General features: G+C 45.3%; 1 protein-coding gene across 1 annotated transcript in view; it reads left to right on the top strand.

Annotated features, from left to right (window-relative positions):
- Window positions 1-24,637, top strand: part of LOC115088641 (DNA (cytosine-5)-methyltransferase 3A-like) — a 636,171-nt gene that overhangs the window by 495,441 nt on the left and 116,093 nt on the right. Inside the window, exon 7 of the mRNA XM_029596904.1 lies at window positions 13,895-13,921. Coding sequence (XP_029452764.1) covers window positions 13,895-13,921 — 27 coding nt within the window. The remainder of the gene's footprint in view (window positions 1-13,894; window positions 13,922-24,637) is intronic.

Here is a 24,637-nt window from a genome sequence, read left to right on the forward strand (position 1 = left end):
ATGGAGCTAGAATAAGTTTTAGACTACCAATGAATCTTGGGGGAATAGGGTCCAGTGGGTTTTTGGACTGACTGATACGCTGGAGAATGTCTTCCACTTCATTGGGGATCATAGAAGTCCAACAGTGTGGCTTTGACAATGGGAGTTGGGAATTTCATGCTGAGGTAGAGATGGAGGGGAGGGGAAATGGATGATGCAGAGGATGATGAGGTGTTAATGGAGGAGCGTATCACTGGGATTTGTTCGGTAAAGAAAAGAGTTAAGTCCTCTGTAGTGAGAACAATGGTGGGACTAGAGGTGGATGGAGTGAGAGATGGGTTTAAAGAACTTCTGAACAAGTTCAATTTGCTTGAGTGATTCATGGAGAGCTTGAGCTGTTTGGTGAAATATTCTTTTTTTGGCTTGTCGAATGGCTGTTTTGTATTTCTTAGCATAGTCCTTACAGTTGCAAAGGTTGGAGTCTGTTTTGTGTTTTCACCAATCATGTTCCAGCTGGCGGGATTGCTGCTTGAGTAAGAGAAAACACTCATAGAACCATGGGCAGTTTCTAAGATGCCTAATGGGTTTAGATTTGAACAGAGCAAAAGTGTTGAGTGCTAAATTAAATTTGTTATTCCAGCATTGGATCAGGGTCTCAGGTGAATCTGAGGAAGACTGAGTTCAAGTATGTTGAGAAGTTGTAGTAAGTTGTCATTTGTAATAGATGATAGGTTCCTTGAGGGTTGTTTTTGATGGGAGTGGGGGTAATAGGTTTATTTTTTGTATTGGGATAATGTTTTAGACAAGGAAGTGATTGGACCATGAAACAGAGTCCACTGTTATAGCAGTGATGTCAATATTAATGTTTGTAGAGTGAAATGTAAGGTATAGAGCGTTACCATATTTGTGGATGGGGACCTTGATAAATTGTGAGAGAAGATGGATGCAATGTCATTGGGGGTATTCTTGGCATGGTAGTTGAGGTTTCCTAGAATTGATATCTTGGCACTTTGTGGTCAAGTTGCAGATGAACTCCAATAATTTAAGAAAGGAGTTGAGGTGGGTATAAGATGGTCAATAAATCAGGGCAATTTTTGAACCTTTGTTGCCTTGGAAATTTAGTACCAGGTAGTCAGATTTGCCTGTTTGTAGAGTGGCAGCTAAAACAAGTAACAGGGTGTCTCAATATATGATGGCAACCCCTCCTCCCTGACCGAAGGAATGGGCAATGTGATATATTAGATTACCAGGTGAGCAGAGTTGGGCAAGGGAGACAGTGTTCCCATCATCTATCCATGGCTTGATGAGGCAGAGGAGGTGGAGATTGAATTCTTCATTAAGATTGGTGATGTGGTGAAATTTGTTGCATGCCGACTGAGGAGAGAGGACTTTGCGCATGCTTAGAATCTTCCCACTGGTGTAGGGTGATAGGAAGGAGGTTTCTGATGTAGTACTGTTTCAGTGGTAAAGGGTTTCTTCTGCCCTTTGAAACCTGTATAGGGAGTGGGGTTCTATTGAGGCATATTATGGAGGAGAGTAGGCCTTTGTGTAGAGAGGGACCACCTTTCATGAAAGAGTTAATTGAAGAAGTACTTACGGGTGAGGGCTGCTTCCAGCTATACGTTAGTTGTTTTGTTTCATGGGATTAGTTCAGTCTGTACTTCCTGAGGCAGATAGTGTGGTGCCAGGTGGGTGCAAGTGTTGGAGCGGATGGCAAGAGACTAAGGAAAGGGGGAAGGGATTCTAGGAGTTGAGTCATGAAGGAGTAGAGGCCTGAGTCTCATAGCTAGTTGGTTATTAAGCTAGATAGAAAGGGGGACGTGGTATGGGTATCTTGAGCAGAACAGTGAATCGTTTGTAGTCTATGGGTTACCCCAGAAGTGAGTGGCCTAGTCCCAGAGAAGTTGAATCCCAGCCAACACTGGTAGATGGACTTCCAGCTAGGCCAGCCACCTTCCCTTCGGGTTGAACCCTCTGCTGCTGGTGGCCAGTGAGGCATGAGAAACGAGGGTAGCCTCAACACAGACAAGAAACGAGAGGCTGGATACAAGATGAGCAGGAACTAACCATAAATCCAGGAGGCCAGGAAGGAGAACAGGAGCTCTAGATGTAGAAGCTGACAAAAATTGAAGTCTTCTGGAAATAGAAGCGGAACCAGAGTACGAGGGCCGAAAGGTAGGACCAGTCTCTGGCAACTGACTGCTGAGACTTCCTTAGTATAAGTACAGGCCTATACAGGAAATAAAATGGCTACTGGGGGGAAGTGAGGAGCACAGAATTGAAAGGACTAAGAGATACAGTTCCAGTGGCTTGCAGTGCCACCCACAGGCTGGAGGAGCACTTGGCAACGGATCCTCACAGACGATAAAACAGTTTTATTTACTTCCCCTGACAAAGTGAATAAATATATTACCAACTATCTGGGTGCATCTGTGTCTGATCAGACAATTTATTTTTCAGCTGGTGGAACAAGGCTACTGCTAAGTTGGTACTTGGAGGTATTACAACACTGCAGTTGTTTGATGAAACCTAGTCTCCTTTTGCTTCATCAAAACAGGTTTTATTTTTTGTTTTTATTATTCTGGGAATTTTCTTTGTGTTTTTTGGACTGAATGTTTTGGGTCTATGGTAAATGTCTAGCCAGAACTTCTTGCTTTTTTTCTCTTCAGAGTCCAGAATAGTCCATACAGCATTTGTTTGGGGATGTTATCTGCACATCAGTTTTGCTTTTGCTGAAGATATGAACTTCAAGTACAAAGTTTAAATAGTTTCCTTTTTTGGGAGAGTGATGAGCTTTTAATCAGATTTATGATTTTGGCATTTCTTTTTTTCTTTTTATGGACTGTTTGCCATTGGACTGCGTTTTCTTTGATAGAAGATTGTGGGGAGGGGGGGTTTGGTGTGTCTATATGCACTATGGCATGCTTTGCTATTCAAATTATTTTTGTTATTTTTATATGTGCTGTATTTTTTTCTGTTTGATATTTTTCTTTTTTTTATTATGCATAAATTCTGGGAAAGGTGAGGTGTACGGTCCAGAATGCTGATTCTCAGAGGGTGGGTTTCCCTGAAATGCGCCCACAATCAGGCTTTTGACTGTTTTCTATATATGCTGTACTCATTGGGCTATGTTGCTGTGTGGGGATGGGGGTGGTATAGAGAGAGGAGTCTTTATTGTTGTTCTGGCTCTAGGTTTTTCTCTGCAACAGATTTTAGGGATTTTTTAGCCATTATTTGTTTGTGGCATCAGGGTATGTTTTGGGTTTGCACAGGTAACTCTAAGTCGTGCAGGTTTGTTATTATTTTGTAAGTGAGTTTCACCAGTTGCTTCTGGTTTACGGTTAGTTGGGATTTATTCTAATACAATTAGGCACAATCTGTGTTATAGGGAGTTATGTGTGAGTACAACAGTACTTTCTTAGGTACTTTTGCATGGTTATTGAGTTGAGTTCGACTGTAAATGATATGCCATTTGCTTGGTACATTTGTATTTTTGGATGTAATGTGTTCCAAGGTTAAAATGTTGTCTTTAAATATTAGAGGCATTTCCACCCTGGTAAAGCACACTAGATTCTTGCAGTTCTGCAAAAAAACAAAATGCACACATTATATTTCTTTAAGAGACACTTATGACCAGGGGAGAAGATGGCAAACTGAGGAAGAATTGGGTGAGCCAGGATTTTGCTGCATCTTTTAACTCTAAAAGTAGAGGGGCTTGTGTCTTGATCAGCGGCATGCTGAAGGGAGAGGGGTGGCACCAAAACCCCTAGGCACCAGGCTGTAGGAAGTACCCAGGGGCCTTTTTGTGTATTTTATTTCTGCCACAGGTAAGAACATAAGAACATGCCATACTGGGTCAGACCAAGGGTCCATCAATCCCAGCATCCTGTTTCCAACAGTGGCCAATCCAGGCTATAAGAACCTGGCAAGTACCCAAAAACTAAGTCTATTCATGTTACTGTTGCTAGTAATAACAGTGGCTGTTTTCTAATTCAACTTAATTAATATCAGGTAATGGACTTCTCCTCCAAGAACTTATCCAATCCTTTTTTAAACACAGCTACACTAATTGCACTAACCACATCCCCTGGCAACAAATTCCAGAGTTTAATTGTGCGTTGAGTGAAAAAGAACTTTCTCCGATTAGTTTTAAATGTGCCACATGCTAACTTCATGGAGTGCCCCCTAGTCTTTCTATTATCCGAAAGAGTAAATAACCGATTCACATCTACCTGTTCTAGACCTCTCATGATTTTAAACACCTCTATCAAATCCCCCCTCAGTCATCTCTTCTCCAAGCTGAGAAGAAGTAAAAGAATTGACGGTTTTCAGGGCCAATATTGGAAAACACCAGGTCTTGCTGCAGAAACAGGCCCAGAAGAAAATGTCCCACATTCTTGAGGAAGGATACATGGGGCCCCACACACCAGAAAGAAGAAGTAGGTCTGTGCTCTCAGGCCACATGCATAAGGAGGCAGAACAGGGATGTCATTAACCTAGTGCACAAGGAGGCCCATGCCCCTAGTCTCTTTTGGCAGCTGTTGGATCCCGAAGAAGGCCTGTTGAGTCCACCATGGACCCCATCTTCAGCTGCCATCTCATGGCAGCTGAAGAAGAGATCCATCAGAGAGCATGGGGGGGGGGGGGGAGAGAAAGAGAACTTGTGTGTGTGTGATAGCCTATGCATATGAGAGAAGGAGCGTGTGTGTGTGTGAGAACCTTTGCGTAAGAGAGAGGGAGCATGTATGTGTGTGTGAGCCTGTGTGTATGAGAAAGAGGGGGCATGCCTATGTATCTCTTCCCTTTATCACCCTTCTTCAAATCTTGCCTGCTGCTCCGCAAAATAAATCTTTCCCTGCATCTTTCATTTTTATTGTATCTCCATTCCACCATCCTCACGTCAATCCACCTTTCCTATCTCTCACTTCCATTGCCACCTCTTAACCCTTCATCTCCTCGCTCCTGTTTCTCCAGTGATCTCTTTTCAGCTCCTCTGCTTCTCCATCTCATGATTGTCCTCTCTTAGCCCTCCATTTCTTCTTTTCTCTCTTTTTCATCACCCCCAGCACTCAAATTCTCTTCTCTCATTCCTCCAACTCTTATCTTTCAACTTTCCTGCTCATCCAGGAAGATTTTATTGTAAGATCTAGAAAGTGGTCTACACATTTTATAAATAAACCCAGCAATGTTGGGTGGGAAGAGGAACATCTGCCAAAAAGGCCAAATGCTGTCTCTGCCTCCACCTCACGAGACAGAAAAGCTGCTCTTCAGTGTTGCCAGCCCAATCAGGTGGGATAGGTTCAGGCAACTGCATCCAAATTGACAAAGGGGCCACAGGTAGTGTTACCTTGTTTCAAATTCAAAACTAGAGAGCACTGGCATGGGGAGGAGATGGGTGAGAGAGGACAGGCAGTTTCTATGGCACAGTTTCATGAATATTTTGAGCACCTTTGATATGTCTATGGGAAGCATTATTTGTTGATTTTGAACTTCTATTCTTAAAAGTGGCTTTTCAATCAAGTATCCCACTCCAACTCCTTCCCAGTAGCAGCTGTACTGGGGGACTGCAGGACAGTGAGCATCAGTTCAAAGAAGATGGGGATGGGGTTGAGGGAAAAGAGTGGTGGAGATGGTTGACAGAGACTGAAGGGATTAGAGAGTGGTGTGTGTATGACTGTGTGTGAAAACCCCAGCAGCTACCTCTGTGCTGTGCTGCTGTTTCCCGCTGGCCCAGGTGGGCAGCAGGTTGCTGCTATGGGAATACAACTCCGAGAAACAACTCATGGAGGCTGAGACTGTGCATACAGTAACCTGTGAGTGTGCAGTTGCTATGAAGCGCACAGAAAAATCCTAGAGATCTGATCGAATATCAAATAATCTCCTGAGGCAGGCCTTTGTGGCTCAGTGTGCACTGCCATGTGGAGGACCTGGGTTAATTTCCTGAGTCAGATCTGCCACTCTCCAGGGTCTACCAAGCCTGGGGACGCTGGGGAGACAGCATGCACTGCCTCTGAGTATGAAAGGGGGTCTCTGTCATTGCACCACCATGACATCTGTTGGCCAGGTTTAGAACTCATGATTGCAGGGTTCTGGAGGGACCTGTGGTGTATGGCCCCCAGCAGAGGATTGTCGCTGTAATCACTGGGCTAGCTGAGTTGGGAGTGGATACAAGTAGGGAGAAAAAAATCCCCAGATAATTGCAAAAGAAGGGTCATGGCACCAGATCCCAGCCCTGTTTCAGATTGAACTGGAAGCTCCAAGGAGCAAGAACAAACTGCTGCCCCCCCCCCCCCCAAAAAAAAAAAATCCTTCTGGATATAGATAGGAGGGCCAAAAATAGGATATGTCTGGGAAAACCCAGATGTATGATATGTTATGTTTGTGGACCCTTGACCCAGAGTAAAAGTCACCCAACTGAGGAATCGAGGTGCCTTTCGTCTCTGGAAGGTGGAAGTCCCAGTATCGTAACCCCTCAGTACCCTAAGCTGGGGTTCAGCGAGAACAGGGTACAGGCCAAGTACAACCAGTCAGCGTCCTGGTTCCAGGCAGGGGTCAATGTCCAATCCGAGGTCCGGGCAGGCAGCAGGCAAACAGGGTCAAGTCCAATCCGAGGTCCGGGCAGGCAGCAGGCAAAGCAGGGTCAAGTCCAATCCGAGGTCCGGGCAGGCAGCAGGCAAAGCAGGGTCAAGTCCAATCTGAGGTCCGGACAGGCAGCAGGCAAAGCAGGGTCAAGGCAAGCAGAAGTCAAACAGGAAAACGCAGCACCAGGAACAAAACAACCACTAGACTTGTTGTGAAGACAATCAGTCCTTCACTGCAGGGGATTTAAATATCCCTCCTTTGCTGACGTCTTCTTCCGGGGCCGGCCCCTACGTCGTGTCCCGGCCCCTTTAAGAGGCGGGGCTAACCGCGGGCCTGACGATGCTGCTCCTCGGAGGGAGGCCATCTTGCTGCCGCGGCCCGTGCGCTTCAGACCGCCGGGAGGGGGACCCGAGCCGACCTGGCTGGAGGAGGTAGGGGAGCCCGATCGCGTTTGCACGCGATCGGGGTTCACAACATGATAAGCCTATCTGCAACTGAGGCACTAGTGAACATAGAACATATGTTCAACATGAAATGGGAAAAATGTACACACATGCAACTGCATTATTTTCCCAGATGTTTGTGAAATTGACTGCCTTCTGCATTAAGCAATATCAGGTAGATTTTAAAATCCCTGCGCGCATAAATCCCGGGCCTTATGCGCGCCAGTTAAATTTTCGAACGGGCCCGGCCACACGCATAAACCCCAGTACGCGAATAAGTGCCGGGGCCTGAAATGGGGGTGGTCCGGGGGGCAGGGAAGGTGGGGCTGGAGGTGACCGGTACAGCGGCCATTTGCCGATGTGCCGGGGAAGCGTGTGCCGGCAGTTGGCCGGAGTGTGCAAGTTGCTTCTGCGCCAATGGAGCAGTAAGCAATAAAATAAAAAAAAGAAAAGGTAGGCGAAAGGGTTTAGGGGGTGGGGAGGAGAGGGGAAGAGGAAGGGAGGTTAGGTAGGGGGTAGGGAAGTTCCCTCCCAGTCCGCTTCTTAAAAGGTTTTTTGTTTTTTTTTTTAAGAGAAGTGGCTTAAATATTTCTATTGTATACGCGTTCATATCGGCTTCTTCCTAAAATCCAATACAATATTGAGAGAGACACATTACCAACGAGGTTTATAATACTCCACTAGGATATTATCAAGACTTTCCTCATTTTGAAGGAATTTATATGACAATAACATTTGCCAGCACAGCCCCTGAAGCAGCCTTCCGGGCGAAACTCGGCCTGAGTCGGGCTTTGGTTGTTAGATTCGTATGCATGTTAATAAAGATTGATTGAAGGACTTCAGATCTATCTCCTATTTCTTTCATTATACATTTACATCTGAATTGGAACAGCTCAGCCTTGCATTTCTGGCCTGTTTCCCTAGACCTGAACAGCTTTTACAGTGTACATAAATCATGCTTTATGTGCAGAAGATGTGCACAAAATTTGTTTTCTGTGCTGAAACTGTATTCTCTATGTGCTGAGCAAATCTTCTGGGCACATTTTTGGGTTAGTGCGCTTTATCTCCGGATGCATTATCTTATTGCATCGAGAGGGAGGGTTATTTTTTGGTTAGCATTTGCATTGAGAAACTGCATTGAATTTCACTGCACAGTTACTGCTGTACAGCTTATTACATCAGACCCCTGGTAAAGCAGCACTGGCCATAGAAGGCAGTAGTGGCACACCCACTCTTTATCCCGCCCAGTCACTAGCCATTAGCAAAGCAGCTTTTACTGTACTGGAAAAGAACACAGATAGGGATGTGGTGGATTCTTTGGAATCGTTTTCTTCACAAGCTGGTATCCTGGTACACAAGGAGAGTGGACAGATGTACTCGGTGTGTAAATACAAAAAGGAGAAAAACTGTATAGCACATCTGGCCTGTAGTGACTTGTTTAAAGTCACCTAGAAATTTAGAGGAAGGCACAAAAGGATCCCATGCCAGAAGGGCTGTAACCTAAATAACCTTTTTTAAGGGATATTTTTCAGGAAATACCCAGATTCAGTGGCCATCCCTACTTTTACTCATGGACCTTGCACCTATTTTGCATCGGGAGAGGGAGGCTGTATCCCTGGAGATTTGTGCCTGCTTTTTTTTGCAGGTTCTTTTACCCTTGAAAATAATACACATGGATTTGTAAATGCAGACTACGTGCGGTTTTTTTGCCTCTCTCCAAACTTGAATACTGCCCCAGGACCGCCTGCCTCTGCTGCAGCTAAGAAATCTGTGTGTTGTTGACCCCACTCGCGTGCATTGTTGGCTGAGTAAAAAGGGTGCGTGGTTTTCAGGCATATAATTTGCCTGGGTGAATGCCTTCTGGTAATTTCCGTCTTAACTTTAGTACCTAGCAAGGTGCACAGAGTGGGACCTGAAAGCGTAAATAATATTGACGCAGCAGCAGCATAGGCCTTACTGAACTCTCTTGCACAGGGAGTTCAGTAACTCTAACCACTTTCACACTGTATTTGTTCTGCGCAATGAATTGTGTTCAGCCATCTGGGAATGCATTTGAAATTGCCTTAAAGTGCACCGCAAGGAGGGTAAGAGGTATTTCCAGCTGATACTACCCCGTCTGTGACTTCTGCCATTCTCTGGGTGCAGACATTTGATAACAGCTGGAACATTTCAGTCAAGTGCTAGTGCTACAGTCTGGGGCCTAAACTGGGATGGTAACGTAAATCTGATCATTTAGTCAGCATGTAGCGGTAAGCAGACGGGCTCCTTTTCCTCTCCTCCCCAGCACCCCCTGTAAGAAAGGGGTGGGTCTATGGTGCATTGCATATTGAGAAGGGTTTCTGTGTGCTGCTAGTCCCTCTATTTTTTTTTTGTAAATGCGATTTCAGCCAACAAACACACTCCCTCAGGCCAGTCTGTTTCTTCCTCTCCTTTACTGCTCCCTCCCTCCTCCCTCCTCCCACCTTCCTAATCGAGTTTCCCTAGCAACCAGCCCTGGATGCTGGGACTTCCAGATCTATTTTTAGCAGAGCTGCTTGCCAGGCGGATTATCCGGGCAACTGCTTACACAGCAACCAACAAGGCTGAAATGCTTCAGTGGGGGTGGGGAGAGGGCTGAGTTTCCTGAGGCCTGCGAGCTTGTCCCCACCTCACCCCTTTACATTAGTGGACACTGCCAGCTTTCTGTGTCAGGGTTTTTAATGCTGTGTCACCTCTCGTAGTTAGGGCCTTGACAAATTGTGATGGGCTTTTATAGCAGCACTTACAAATTGTGCATTCCTGCTTTGTGATACTCCTGTTGTCACTCCATGGAGGCTGAAGTGTCTATTCGACCCTCTCTAGAGTTTTCAGCTTGCTGCAGGTCGACCTGAACAGGCTGATCCATTCCTGGTTTTGTTCTATTGTATGCATGGAGTTGTAGTTCTGATTGTCCACTTGACTTCCATTAGATAGTTTGAACTACAACTCCATGCATGCAATGGGGCAAAACTAGGACTGACATCCCGTTTGGTCAGACTGAGGTGAGCAGGCAACCTTTATCCCCTCCTGTTCCCTCCCACACAGGCCGATACAGTACAGTGCGCCGGAGCGCACTGTTAACCCGCAATTGGATGCGCGTTTTGGACGCACTAGCTTTATCCCTTATTCAGTAAGGGGTAATAGCGCGTCCAACCCCCCCAAACCTAATAGCACCCGCAACATGCAAATGCATATTGATGGCCCTATTAGGTATTCCCACGAGATTCAGAAAGCAAAATGTGCAGCCAAGCCGCACATTTTGCTTTCAGAAATTAGCACCTACCCAAAGGCACCGGGAAAGTGCACAGAAAAGCAGTAAAAACTGCTTTTCTGAGCACCCTCTGACTTAATATCATAGCGATATTAAGTCGGAGGTCCTGAAAATAAAAAAGTAAAAAAAATTTGAAATAGGCCCGCGGGTCGAAAACTGGACGCTCAATTTTGCTGTCGTCCGGTTTCCGAACCCGCGGCTGTTAGCGGGCTCGAGAACCAAAGCCAGCAAAATTGAGCGTTGGCTGTCAAACCCGCTGACAGCCACCGCTCCTGTCAAAAAGAGGCGCTAGGGATGCACTAGTGTCCCTAGCGCCTCTTTTTACTGCCGGCCCTAATTTTAATAAATTAAAATACTGTATCGTGCGCACAGGAGAGTGACCTGTGTGCATGCCGGGAGAGCGGGCGCCCGCACTCGCCCGCTCTCCCATGATTTTACTGTATTAGCCCGACAAATAGCAATCCAGTGCAAAAGTTGCACCAGTTTTTTTTTCCATAGAACACACGCTATTTTAATTAAGTCAATGTTTTTTTGCCCTCTGTAAATCCTTGATTAATCCTTCCAGCACTGGAAGTTAAAAGAGATTCTGGGATGGCCTTAATAATCTCTACCAGGACTGCGTTCCAGCTGGCAACAGGTCTCTACCTTTCAAGTCCTGAGGCAGCAAAAAATTAATCTTATTGTCCCAATGCTGCAATTCAGCTCTGTTTCCAGCACCAGCTCTTCAGAACATGTACAGAGAAGTGCAAATCCTGCCTCCAAAGTATGGTAGAAGATACAAAAAAACTTGAAGAGTAAAATTCTGCTCCGAGGTTCTTAAACAGTAGTTAATCATAAAAAGGAAGTAGAAAGTGTGATATTCTAGATAGCCAAGGTTGAACATTTTCTTTTTGAAAGGTACCAACTTTGCCCCTCTCCTCTGCCCCCCACCCCCCCCCCCCAAATCAGTCACTAACTTTGAAAAGTGGTAAAGTCTGATGTCCCTACCTTTTCCTCACAAGGACATCCATTTCAGAATTATATGAGGGGAACACACATTTCTTATGAAAAACTGCCAACATTGCTCCTTCCTGTGGTTTTCCCATCCACCCCCACCCCCGAAAAAAACCCCCATCATTCCTCAGCTTTGAAAAGTGAAAATGTCAGATGCACCCCACATAGACCTATCTGCACACAAACAGGCCGATGCAATATTGGTGCGTGTTAAAAGGGCCCTCATGATTGAGTGCCCACTTTCTTAATACGCACCAATCCACCTCTCCCAGGTACCTGATTTAATATTTAAATGGGCTGCCGCAGTAAAAAGAAGGCACTGGGGAAAATTTTGCATCCCCAGCACCTCACCGGCATTGGGTGCCCAGGAAAGGTGGCTGTCAGCGGGTTAGGAAAATGGACACTCGTTAAGTGAGCGTTCGTTTTCCCTATCTGACTGCTGGCGATACTTTTTTTTTTTTTTTTAAAACAGTTCTCCTTTTTTCGGTTCCTCCGTCTTAATATTGCCACAAGTTGGAGGAACTACAGAAAAGCATTTACAGAACATGTGATGAGCGCTATTAGCTTCACATTGGTTTGGATGCATGTTTTGGACACGCTAATCCCCTTATTGCATGAAGGGTTTTGGACACACGTCCAAAACATGCACCCAGACACCTGAAAAGCCATGTGCTCAGCCAAGCGCACTATATTGCTTTGGCCTGAAAATTTGGTACAGTGGGTTCTAGCCATTCCAAAGCTGTTGGGGGTGAGGGAAAAACATTTAAAAAAATCCCAAACCACAATACAGGCATCAGCGCAATCAGATAAATCTTTGTTTTATTGATCTGAGGCTAGTAAAAGTGGGGGGAAAAACCCCCAAATATGATAATTTGTAAATGGGGTTTTTTTTTCCTTTTGATCAGCTTCTCTGACTTCTTATATTTTTAATTTAGTTTTGGAATTTGCTGTACCCTTCTGGATGTTGGGAAATATAAAGTATAAGTTAAATCACTGACATCAGCAGCCACTGAAAAACCTGAGTCAAGTTTTTGCTAGGCTCTGTCAGACTAAACGATCCAGAGCCAACCGAGCTCAAAGCAGCAGGAAAAGAGAGTCCACTGTTTGAAAAATTACAATCAGTAATTTTAAAGAATTCCATTTTCATTTGTTAGAATCCTTATTGGCAATTTTTTTTTCTCATTTTGTCTGCAGTCTGCCTCCAGTAAAATCACAGTAAATGGTGTTTGGTCATTACTTCTCAGCTCACTGCAGAGGAGGCTCTTTTGGGAATTTTGTTTTTTTGTTGTGTGTGGGTTTTTTTTTTTTTTTTTTAGAGTGCTGTGAGGTGTAACAATTGCTTTATTTTCCCTCCCTGGTATTTCCTTTCAGTGATAGAATGGGGAGGAACCAAGCTAGAATGAGTCTCTGAATCCTGCTTGCCAGAAGATGGTATCAGTCTTAGGAAATAAGATATATGCATTCAGTGCATTAGCTGTGACCTTATTAAGAGACCAGTGCAGGCAGTGGTAAAAATGTAATGTATTTCTTGTTGTAAACATGAATATGTTGATACATTTCAAAAGAGAAATAGATAAAATGTATGCAAATCCATTAGGTTGTGCCACAGAGCAATGTTGTAAAGCTTTTTTTATGTTGTGACTGGGGTAAGGACTGCAGGAAAACCAGCAAATTTACTAGTAGTGATTCTGTCAGCCATTAACAATTGTTCAAAATGTTTTTTTGTTAAAATGAATTGGGTAATGCCCTTTCACAATGCATTTTTTACAGTAAAAGTTGCTGTTTAAAAATGAGACCTGCCGATGGCCTAAGTATGAATATTCAGAGACTTCAGCCTATGTATTTTGTATTTATGTATTTTTTATTTATTTCCAAACATTTGATGATCCATTTTTTTCCAAGAATGGTCTCAAAGCAGATTACAATCTATTAAAATGGACTGACAGGTACAGTATCAGAACAATAACCTGAAACCTTAGTGTGAACCCCAGAGGAACAGAAAAATCCTCCTTCACACAATGAACAAAGGAAATTGTTATGGTAGTTATTCTGAGAGTTTTTTCTGAGATGAATTATCTTGATAACTGCCATAAAAAATAAGAGCTCCTTTTCCCTATTAGGTTCGTATATTAAAGGGGCTTGAAAACCCACCTAATCTAGTCAAGGATGGGAAATAAGAGCCATGTAAATTTTAGCTGGAAGAAATGACAATTCGTTATTGAAACACTTCAAATATATTTTTATTTTATTTTAAGATGAAGCAATTTTAATAAAACAAACTCTAACAATTGTCAGAAAATATTTCATAACATTTGATAGCACACATCACTATAAATGAACAGAAAACAAACAATGAAAGACTTGTTAATTATACTACTGAATTATACCAAGCAGTAAATGTGTTACCCCAAAAATCTCTTCCCTTTGGTGCTTTCTGATTTTTGTTCAAAACTTTCAAAGAGCACTACAAACTCAAAATCCTTCACCATAGAACTGTAAAACAGGTACGTATCTTGTTTCTTATCTTATTTGGTTGCAAAAATTAAGATCCGTAGTGACACGCCAGTATTATAAAGATTGATCTTTTTAGTCTCTCTTTTTTTTTCAGGATTTTGACTTCTGCAAACTCACTCAAGTAAGTATAAGTTTAACAAAAAAATGTTTCAGTTCATCCAATCTGTGTATCTAGTCTGTGTCACTAGTCAGGATTATTAAACTATGCTTTCTGTAGAACTTAGTCTGTTGTATGCACAAGTAGTCTGTTTCTCTAGTCTGGCCAGACAACAAAAAAAAATATAGTGTTAGGTATATACAGATTTATCTCTTTCCTGTTTCTCTCTGCAGCTCCTTTGCTTCCTCTAGATGCAATGAACTCTGGAATGCAGACTGTTGTCCCTGTAGAATCTTCTGTCTTCTCTTTATGGTATCTATTCCCTGACTATAAAGAAATGAAAGAAGAGAAAACCCTGCTACGCTATCCATGCCAATCTTCCGCAAGAAAACCTTTGTATGAATGTTGCTTACATAAATATGGAACCTTGTTGAAGTGTGAGTTCAACTGGCTAGGTGAGAAATCTATATAAATAAAAATGTTAAATAGTTTGGACAAGATCGCTAATCTCAGAAACCACAGAACCGATTGCTTTCAAATTTGGACACAACCTTCATTTCGCATACAGGAAGGTTCTTCTGTACTTACATTACAGATATATCACACCTGTGACAGGTAAAATAGGTTTAAAACATTTTTCGAGAAAACAGCGACATCTGCTGGACGTAAGCACCATCTGTTACACCTTACACTAACACACGCTACACTAATCATTTCGCCAGTCCAGGTCCACGTTTCACTTCCATTTTAACACATTCGCGCACTTTTTTCGCCGGAAGATAACTATTTCATTTACAGATAAAATACACCCACCACCCTCCTCACACCCCCCACACATATGCCAAATTGATTTACTTCCCACAGCCTCCCAACACACACAAAGCCACCCTCCTCACACACCCCCACACACATGCCAAATTTATTTACTTCCCAGGCCCACACAACACACACAAAACCTGACAGAAGTCCGGGAGGCTCCAGCGGGGGGCAAGACCGGTCCGGGACATATCTCCTGCACTACGGCCGTCGGCTGCCAGCAATCAACATGGCGCCGACGGCCCTTTCCCTTACTATGCCACTCGGGGACACCAATGGCGGCAGTAGCTCATGTGACATAGTAAGGGCGAGGGCCCCTCGGCACCATTTTCAGGACTGGCAGTCGGCAGACCTTTGCCCTATGTCAGAGGACCTACCGCTACCATTGCTCCACCCCACTGACATAGTAAGGGCAAAGGGCCGTCGGAACCCGTTTCAGTGCTCGCAGCCGACGGACCAACGCCAATACATCGCTCCCGGACTGCTCCTGAATGCCCGCTCCACCGAATGACATTTTTATCAGGTCTCGGGGGGTCTGGAGGGTGGGGGGTGGTGATGAATTTATTGCAAACATCTTGGGGAGGGGTCACGAGGGGGGGCAGGTTTCAGTCATTCAGCAACTCTGGTGGGGGCAGGGGGTGGGCTACTGTTTTTCGCAGGGCTGGGGGAGGGGGGGCAGGAGAGTGTGGGGTGGTTAGTTTAAGAGAACGTTTCTCATAGGGTTGTTTTTTGGGGGAAGGGGGAGGTTCTCACACAAATACATACATTAAACTTGCACGATCTCGGGAACGCACCAAAATAACCCTCCCCAGACCACAAAACAAATTTGGAAGTGCAAATTTGGTTAGGCACTCCCCTATTTGGCTACATAACGCTCACAGACACCCAGGGATAGACCACATGTAGCACCAATTTTAATTTCCCAGGTCTTGGGAGGGGGCAAGAGGGTGGGGGGGGGGGTTATTATTTGATTTAAAGGGTTGGGATTGGGGTGGTTATTTTGGGGTGGGGGTTCCCACAGAAATAGAAAGACAAAGGTTTTCTGATCTGAAGGGTAGGCAGTAGGCGGGGGGAGGTGAGTGTCAGGGGAGGGAGAATGAGGGGAGAGGTGAGTGTGAGGGGAGAGAGTTGGAGTGGGGACAGGGGAGGGAAGGGGGGGTGAGTGACCAAGGGGGAGGAGGATGAGTGACTGAGGTAAATGAGCAAGGGGAAGGGGGAGGGAGGGTAAAGAACCTGACTCTGCCACTGCAACACGTGGCCGGGTACCGCTAGTAAATAATAAAAGTAGTGAAATCCCTGTCATTTTTCCTCTGGTATATCTCAGTTAAACTGCACAGGCACTCTTCAAGATTTTCTCAAAAAAAAAAAAAAGAATATCAGTACAATTTATACAGACACACTTTCACTCTACATCCTTCTGCCTCTTTACAGCACTCTGTCAAACAACCACCCACAACCCCTGGCAGGGGCAGTTCTATAATGAGGCAGGGTGAGGTGGCTGCTTCAGTCAGCAGAATTTTAAAGTGGCAAAAAATGCCCCACCCCCCCCAAAAAAAATGCCTCCGCAGTGTCTGCCTCATCTCAGTGCCTCACGAAATAACAGCGGTGGCAGAAGTAGGACTTTGGCTGTGCCTAATTTGGGGCTTAGAGGTGGCAGCGCACACATCACTTTCTGGCCCGGCACGCAGCAGTGACACATTACACTCCTTGGTGCCGGCAGGAGAGCTTTGGCGGCCTGAAATACACATGTGTGCGTGCTGGGTCCCTCCTCGCAGGCAGCCCGCTACGCTCCCCACGTCATGGCCTCCTTGCTCAAAGTGGACCAGGAGCTGGGCCCTGGTTCCGTATATGTGCGAGCCCGCCGCTTTCTCCCCTTCCCCCATCTCAAACCCTGCTTGATCTCTCTCCCTATCCATACCCCCCTTCGATCCCAGTTCCCTCAGTCCCTGGTTGCCCCAGGCTGGTTCTCTTCTCCTGCACTTGGTTCGGTCCTGTTTTTCTAAGATTTTCAAAGAGGCCTGATTCAATAGATGAGGCCCTGCTGTTTTGCCCCACATTGCTTATTTCTCACTGTTTTATGTGTTGGATGGAGGAGCTGGAATTGTCATTTTCGTGCTGCATTCCCACCTCCCTGCCACAACACCAGAACCTCTGACGATTACAGCGTCCGACCCAGTGGGTGGCTTGTGATTGTTGCAATTTATAGCATCACGAGGTGATGACGTCACGCCCAGCCAGAGCAGCCATTGGCAGCTCACATGCACCCCTCCCTGGTTCCGGGTATGACAATACCTGCTTTGTAGGTAACACCCACAAGTGTGATGTTTGACCAAGTTGGCAGGCTGTTGAGGGGTTGAGGGTATTTTGTTTTGGTGACCCAGTTATTTTTCTTGATAACTCCTGCGTCTGCCATTGGTACCGAGTGGAGCAGGGGGTATTCTGCATCTGTCAAGTACAATATGGTGGGGGTAATAACCTTTGCAAGACCAAGATGGCAGACCCTGAAATTTATGAGCAGGTTGGTTGATCATGTTTCTCCTTTAGAATTGTATAATGAGCCACTTTCTTCTGTTTGCCTGGGACAGTTTTGTGTTTTGGAAGCCAAGAGAGGTGGGGAATGCTTGCTGTAGAGCTGTAAGTTTTTGCTGCAAAAGTAATTTATTTATTTTATTTTATTTATTTATTTGTTAAATTTTATATACCGAAATTCTGGTACAATCATACCGGTTAACAAGCACAATAAATAAATACATTAAATATTAAAAGAATATACATAAAATTTAAAACTACTACTTAAAAAAAAGATAAATGATAAAATCAATACATAATGTAATGTTTGTATTTGTCACTGAATGCTTTTTCTGAACAAAAATTGCTTCGCAGGTTAATACAGGTGGGGTTGGAATAAGGTTAGGACTAGATATGGCATGAGATAAATGTCATTGAAGCTTGGGGTTGATTTGGCCACCTGCTGAGGAAATTGGTGTTTAGATTACTTTTTATAGTTGCCATTGGTCACTGGTTTTCAGTTGCACTAACCAGAATAAAAATCACATACTTCACTAGTATGGCAATCTAGTGGAATTTTTTTATTTAATGTTTTAAGGTTAAAGCCTGTCTACAACTAAATTTATTCTTAGATTGTTTTTAAACTGAAAAGTCTATCCAGAAGATAGTTACTGTTTGTTTTGTTTTTGTGCACACAGGTATCTTCTCTGATGCATTTGAACCTGGGGTGTATCCAAAGAGAGCCTTTATGAAATTGTGATTTGTACCGATGACTGTGTGCTGTGTTTTGCATGGCTGTGTATGTGGTGTCCTCCCCCTTATAATTCAGAAATGGCTTCAGATAAGGGTCTGAATCTTTAGTGGTGCTTGGAGTTGTAGGGAGGGATGTGACCTTTGTGATTTATACAGTGGGGCGTAAATATGGATGGTGGTACGTGACAAAGAAATTTATGCATAAGAGATCGAATAGGATGCTATGTTAAATCAGAAACCAAGGCCCCTTAAAATGTGTTAGTTTCCATGTGTTGTAATGCAATTTTTAAACTGAGTTTGTAAATGTTTGAGGTACAGATGTTTGAAAGATGCTGTAAGAGTAATTTTAAAAGGTATTTACACCAGTAAATGGGCTTTTTAACAATTGCCCACCCTATATGTGGATCAAAGTATGTGTCTGAGGTCTCTATGTGTGTACTTTCTCCTGCAGCAAGAGGAAGCATTCCTGGGAGTGAGATTGGGGGAAGGCTCCATACTTATATGCACACCTGTGCGGTGGTGTAGTTGACTTAACCGCACGGTTGAACCCAAAGGGCCTACACTGACCATGGGTGGAAGTGCCTGGGTGGAACTATCTGGAGCTTCACCTATACCAGCCACCATTCCTGCAGGTTGAGCTCTTGGTGCGGACAGCCAGCAGGATTTAGGTGAGTCCCAGGGACAAGGCAAGAGGGAATGTCTAGGTCCAAACAAAGGTCGAGGCAGGGGGCAAGCAAAGAAATCTAGGGCACAAACCAAGGCCAAGGCCAGCAGCAGAAGTCAGAATCTGAGAGGTGAACCAGAGTCACGGCAGGTGGCAGGCAAACAGTAGTCAGGTCCAAGAAACAGTCAGTGGAGTCTGGGGCCAAGCCAAGGTCAACCAAGAAGTTAATCTGAAAAAGCAGGGAGGGCAAGGAGAGGAAACAGGGGCAGGACATACAAGAAGCCAAGAGATGGAGGAAGGAGCAGACAACCAAGGAGCTGGAATACAGGAGCAGGGGCAGGAAGCAGAAAGCACAGGGCAGGAACAAGAACAAGGAACATGCAGGCTACTCAGGAGAACTATTGCCGAGATGCTGGCTGGTTGCAAGAGACTACCTTATATATCTCTGGAGGATGTGACATCAGCCAGCGCCACAGGAAGTCCCGACTAGGGAGCCTATAAAGGCAGTCCATTTCTACAGGAAGTTTTATCCTGGGTCCTTGGAACAGCATGCTGCTGGAGGCTATGCCGGAGCCTCTTTGGATCAGAGGTGAGGGGCTTACACGAAGGAGGAGACCGGAGTCTAACAGTACTTCCCCTCCAAAGTCCTCTCCCTAATCTCTTGGGCCTGGGTTTTGTGGAGAATCAGTGGTAAAATTCACAGATTAACTAAGGAGTCTGTAGGTTGGAGGCTGGTTCCCAGGAGTTCTCCTCTGGTCTGTAGCCCTTCCAGGCTATGAGGTATTGAAATTTGTTCCTCATTTTTCTAGAATTCAAGATTTTGGCTACCACTGTGATCTCCACGAGTTGCAGTGGAGGTCTTGATGGCCAGGATAAAACAGCTGACTTTAAGAGGGAGACATGGAATACATCATGGATATGAAGTGTGGCAGTAATCTCAACTTGTAGGCCATGTTCGCTGATTGGCATATCACCAGAAAGAGCCTAACAAACCATGGAGCAAATCTGAGTGAGGTCATGTTGAACCTTAGATTCCAGGTACTCAGTCAGACTAGGTCCCCAGGTTGTAGCTGGGATGCAGGTTGTCATTTTACCTTCGCTTAAATCTTGGCATAGGTAGTGGCTTGCTCCAACAGTTGATGAGTTGACTGACACAAGTAGATTAGTTCCTGATCTTTCAGGTTGTCGGCGGGGCAGGTCTCAGGAGTGGCTAAGGACATGTGTATTTGGGGATGCCTGCCATAAACTAGGTAAAAAGGAGAGGATCCGGTGGTATTTTTAACATGATTGTTATGACAGGCCTCCTTCCAGGGGAGAAGGGAGGCCCAGTTGTTCTGGCATTGATTGATGTAGGAACAGAGGAATCCTTTTAAAGATTGGTCTGGGGGTGGTAGGCAGACATGAAATCTAGCATGTTTCCAAATTTTTTGCATAGAAACCGCCAGTATCATGCAGTAAACTGGTCCCTGTGGTCAGAATGTGGCGGGGAAGCCCATGTAGATGAAAGACATGTCGAATAAATAATTTGGCCAGTGCGGGGAGCCAGGCAGGGGGCACAAAGTGAGCCATTTTAGAAAAACAGTCCACTGCTACCCAAATGGTAGTATTGCCTGCTGAAGAAGGAAGGTTGGTGATAAAATTTGTTGCCAGATGCATCCAAGGTTCCCTAGGCTTGGGTAAAGGGTGGAGCAAGCCCAAAGGCCAAGCTTGGGAACTCTTGTTTGCAGCATAGACTGGGCAAGATTCTACATAACTCTTATGTCCTTTTGTACATGTGGCCACCAATAATAATGGGTAGTCAATTCCAGCATCCTACTGATCCCCTAGTGTCCTGCCAGCAGTGAGTCATAGGCCCATTTTAAAACAAGTTCCCAGAGTCATCGAGGAACTATGTTTTTCCTCGGGGTACTATTATGGCTGTGGTCAGTACGGCTTTGCCTGGGCCAATGATATGGCTGGGTGAGTCTGGCAGACTCTTGGAATCAAAGGATCATGATAGTACATCGGTATGTTGATTCTTTTCAGCAGTTCAAAGATGAAACAGTTAAAAATGATCATCAAGCGAGTCTGGGATTCAGGTGCTGAGCTCTTGATGAGTATTCTAGATTTTTATGATGGATATATATCTTGACTTGGTATTAGGCCCCCTCCAGCAGATGGCTCCACTCCTCAGGGGCTAGCTTGATGGCTATTAGTTCTCCATCCCCAATGGTATAATATCTCTCTGTGGGGAAAAACTTCTTTGAGAAATATGCACTAGTTACCAATACCCGATGTTGATCACATTGCAAGAGGACAGCCCCCATTCCGATGGTGGAGGCATCTACCTCGATCACAAATGACTTGGTGGGGTATGGGTGGCATAGACAGAGGTCCCAAGTAAATTCTTGTTTTAAACATTGAAAGGCCAGTAGAACTTCTTTTTTCCAGACCTGGGTGTTCACCCCTTTCCTTTTCAGAGCCCTGAGGGGAGTGGCCAAGGAGGAATAGCCATGAACAAATTGCCGATAATAGTTTATGAAACCTAAAAACCTCTCCAGGGCCTTGAGGCCTGTTTGTTGGGGCCAGTCCACAATGGCCTTCAATTTTGCAGGATCCATACATAAACCAGTCTGGAGACGATATAGCCCAAAATAGGCAACTCCGTTTGCTCGAAGGAGCATTTTTTTACATTTTCTCCCTCAGTCATTGCAAAACCTGTCGAACGTGCACCTGATGTTGGGCAAGTATCCAAGAAAACACAAAGATATTGTTTCAAATAAACCACCACATGAGACTGGAGGAGGTCTCAGAATTTCTGGTTGACCATAGCTTGGAAAACTGCAGGACATTACCCAGTCCCGAAAGGCATAACTAAGTTTTCAAGATTGCCATCTCTGGTGTTAAAAGTGGTATTCCACTCATCTCCCTCCCAGATCCGTATTAAATTATAAGCCCCTCGCAAGTCTAGTTTTGTGAAGATACGAGGTCCTTGTAGCTGGTCAAATAATTCCGTTTTAAGAGGTAATGGATAGCGGATTTTCCTGGTAATCACATTGAGGCCACAATAGTCAATACAGGGCCGAAGAGAGCCATCTTTCTTCCCTATGAAGAAGACACAAGCCCCCACAGGGGGGGAGGAAGGATAGATGAAACCTCTTTCTAAGTTGTAATGAATATAACGTGTCATTGTCTCGGTCTCCAGGGAGACGGGGTGGGGGGGGGACCCTATCCCTAGAGGGCATCTTCCAAGGTATCAGATCAATAGAGCAATTGCAGATCCGATATGGGGGCAAATCTTTGGCCTGTTTTTTTTTTTTACTAAAGACATCTGCAAAGTCCCCATACGGGGCGGGCATGCCTGTCATGGTGAAAGCGATCTGGCAGAGCTTGACAGAAGAAGCAGGGACTCTGATAATGCATTGTTCATGGTAGGTGGGACACACAAGAAGACTAGAGACAAAGGAAGGAGCAGACACTAGACAACCAAGGACTGGAATACAGGAGAAGGGGCAGAAAGCAGGAAACACAAGGCAGGATCAAGAACAAGGACCTCACACTGAGAAGCAGGCTACTTATGAGACCTGTTGCTAAGGTAGAGGCTGGTTGCAAGAGACTTCCTTATATACCCCTAGAGGATTTGATGTCATTGGCCAGTGTCACAGGAAGTCCCGGCGAGGTGGCCTATAAAGGCAGTCTGTGTCTACAGGAAGTTCTATCTTGGGTCCTTGAAACAGCATACTGCCAGAGGCTATGCTGGAGTCACTTCAGATCAGAGGTGAGGGGCTTACACGAGGGAGGCAGCTGGAGCCTAACATCGAGATTCATTGGGACCCTTCTGTTGAGGTGCTGCAGCACAGACAATACCTGGTTTCTCTGAGCGCAGATGTGCACTCTCACTGCAGTTGTTCTCAAGCCTTTTGATTCACAACTATACCTGTCTCCCTTACATAACACAACTGAAATGAAGGAAACCCTTAACTATTCTTTATTTCAAAGAGTTTCCTTTTCTGAACTCCATCTAGAACCTTTAGTGAACTGGGGGAAGCAAGCTGTTAAGAAAATAAATATTCAGTGTCCCTGTAGCAAGCAAAAGAAAATTGCAACTCACAATCACTCTTCCTCTGTTCAGAGCGTCAGGTCAGGGGTGTTGCTTCTTGGATTTCTTCAGCTCTAGAGTAATCTTGCAGCTTTCTCAGAGACACATTCTTTGCAACCAGCTCTCAGGCTCTAGTTAGATTCACAGTCCCAGAAAGCTTAGGCTCTCCTTCTCCCTGATGCAGGTCTCTCACCTCTAGATTTGGTCTGGTGTGGTTCTATGTCTGGAACAGGGCTCCTCTTACTGGATTTGGCCCGCTCAGTGCAGCTTGGTTCTCAGCTCCCTTCTGTGTCTCAGCAGCTTCTCCTGAACTAGACTCACTCCTCTCGGGCTCTACAGTTCCTCACAGTTTCTTGCCAACTCTTCTCTCGGTCTTCATCTGGGCTGTTTTCTTTTTCCCCCCAATTTTCAGCATGTCCCTCCTGTCTTCCCTTACCTCATGCACTGAGCTCCACCTGTTTTCCAGTCTTTTTTTTTATTTTTCCTTATTTGGACTGTCAAGTCCCCCTCCTTCTCTTCCTGGGGAGGGTGGGACAATTGAATCTTGCTCCCCTGACACTTCCTTCTGCAGCTGAGTAGCACAGTTCTGCTTGAGGGAGGGGAACTCTTTTGATTTATTTTTTTTTTATGGTTTACATTTACACTCTGAGTTACTGTGCAGTGACGGAATCCAGACTTCAGGATTTATTCTTTCTATAGTTGTCATTTGAGAGTTTGTGTACATCAATTAACAATGAAGTTCTTATTATCTAAACTCCTTTGTGTAGTAAATGAGCTCAATTACCTGGGATTTAAGCCAATATGTTGAGCTTATATTAGCTGTATGTCGCAGAATAGAAACACATGTCTTATTCCAAGTTTGCTGCATAATGAGTTTTAGCATCAGAGGGACATTATAAGCACCTGCTTTGGACACAGGGAGGTTAATATTCAGACAAAGCCGGCTAACTTATCTAGGTTATTGTTAGGATTCGTGGGTTTCGTGGACCCTTGGTCCGAGGTGGAGGTTGATGCTACCTAAGGGGCAGGGCCCCACAGGTCCTCACCATCGGGAGGCGAGGTCAGCTGCAGCAGGGACACGACTAGTTCAGAAGAGTGAGAACGTCCTGCATCACTGCCAGGTGATCACAGGTACCTGCACTGAGATATACTGTGAGGTGCCCTGAGGAGCGGGATGAAGAGGCACAGTTCGGAGGAGTCACAGTACTTAGTCAGGACTGGAGATATGATGTACTAGAGAAGGAACTTCCAAGGCGGAGGTGCGCTAGGCAGGCCCTGAGGAGTGGGGAGCACCGAGACAGGACCTCTAAAGGAGCAATGCAGAGACTGTCCCGAGGGGCGGGACAGCGCAGCAACAGAGTCTCTGGTGTGATGATGTAGGGGCTGCCCCAAGGAGCGGGGAAGCGCAGAGTCAAGTGTCTGATGTAGTGTCGTAGGCTGCTCCGAGGAGCTGGGAAGCAAAGAGTAAAGCCACTGGTGTGATGATGCAGAGACTGCTCCGAGGAGCGGGGAAGCATAGAGATGGGATCTCTGATAGGCAGTGCTGAGGCTACCCCAATGTGCGGGGAAGCGAGTCGGCAGGACCTCTGGTGAGGAGTGCAGGAGTTACCCTGAGGAGCGGGGAAGCCTGGAGACCAGGTCTCCCGAAGGAAGCGCAAACAGGCCCCCGAGGAGTGGGTACCCGAGCCAGAGTCCAGATCAGCAGGTCCAAGGCAGGAACCACAGGTCCAGAGAAAGACAGGAACAATGAGGGAAAGAACTTGTTGCCAAGTCAGTTTGCATAGGCCAAAGGAGGTGCTTAAATATCCCAAGGTAATGATGTCATCAGTCGGGGACGGCCCAGGGATTCCCGCCATTGGTCCTTTAAATAGAGAACAGATGGCGCGCATGCGCCTAGGAAGGCTCGGAGTTGTGGGCTGGC

This window comes from Rhinatrema bivittatum, chromosome 3 (assembly GCF_901001135.1).
Source record: "Rhinatrema bivittatum chromosome 3, aRhiBiv1.1, whole genome shotgun sequence".
Lineage (NCBI taxonomy): Eukaryota > Metazoa > Chordata > Amphibia > Gymnophiona > Rhinatrematidae > Rhinatrema > Rhinatrema bivittatum.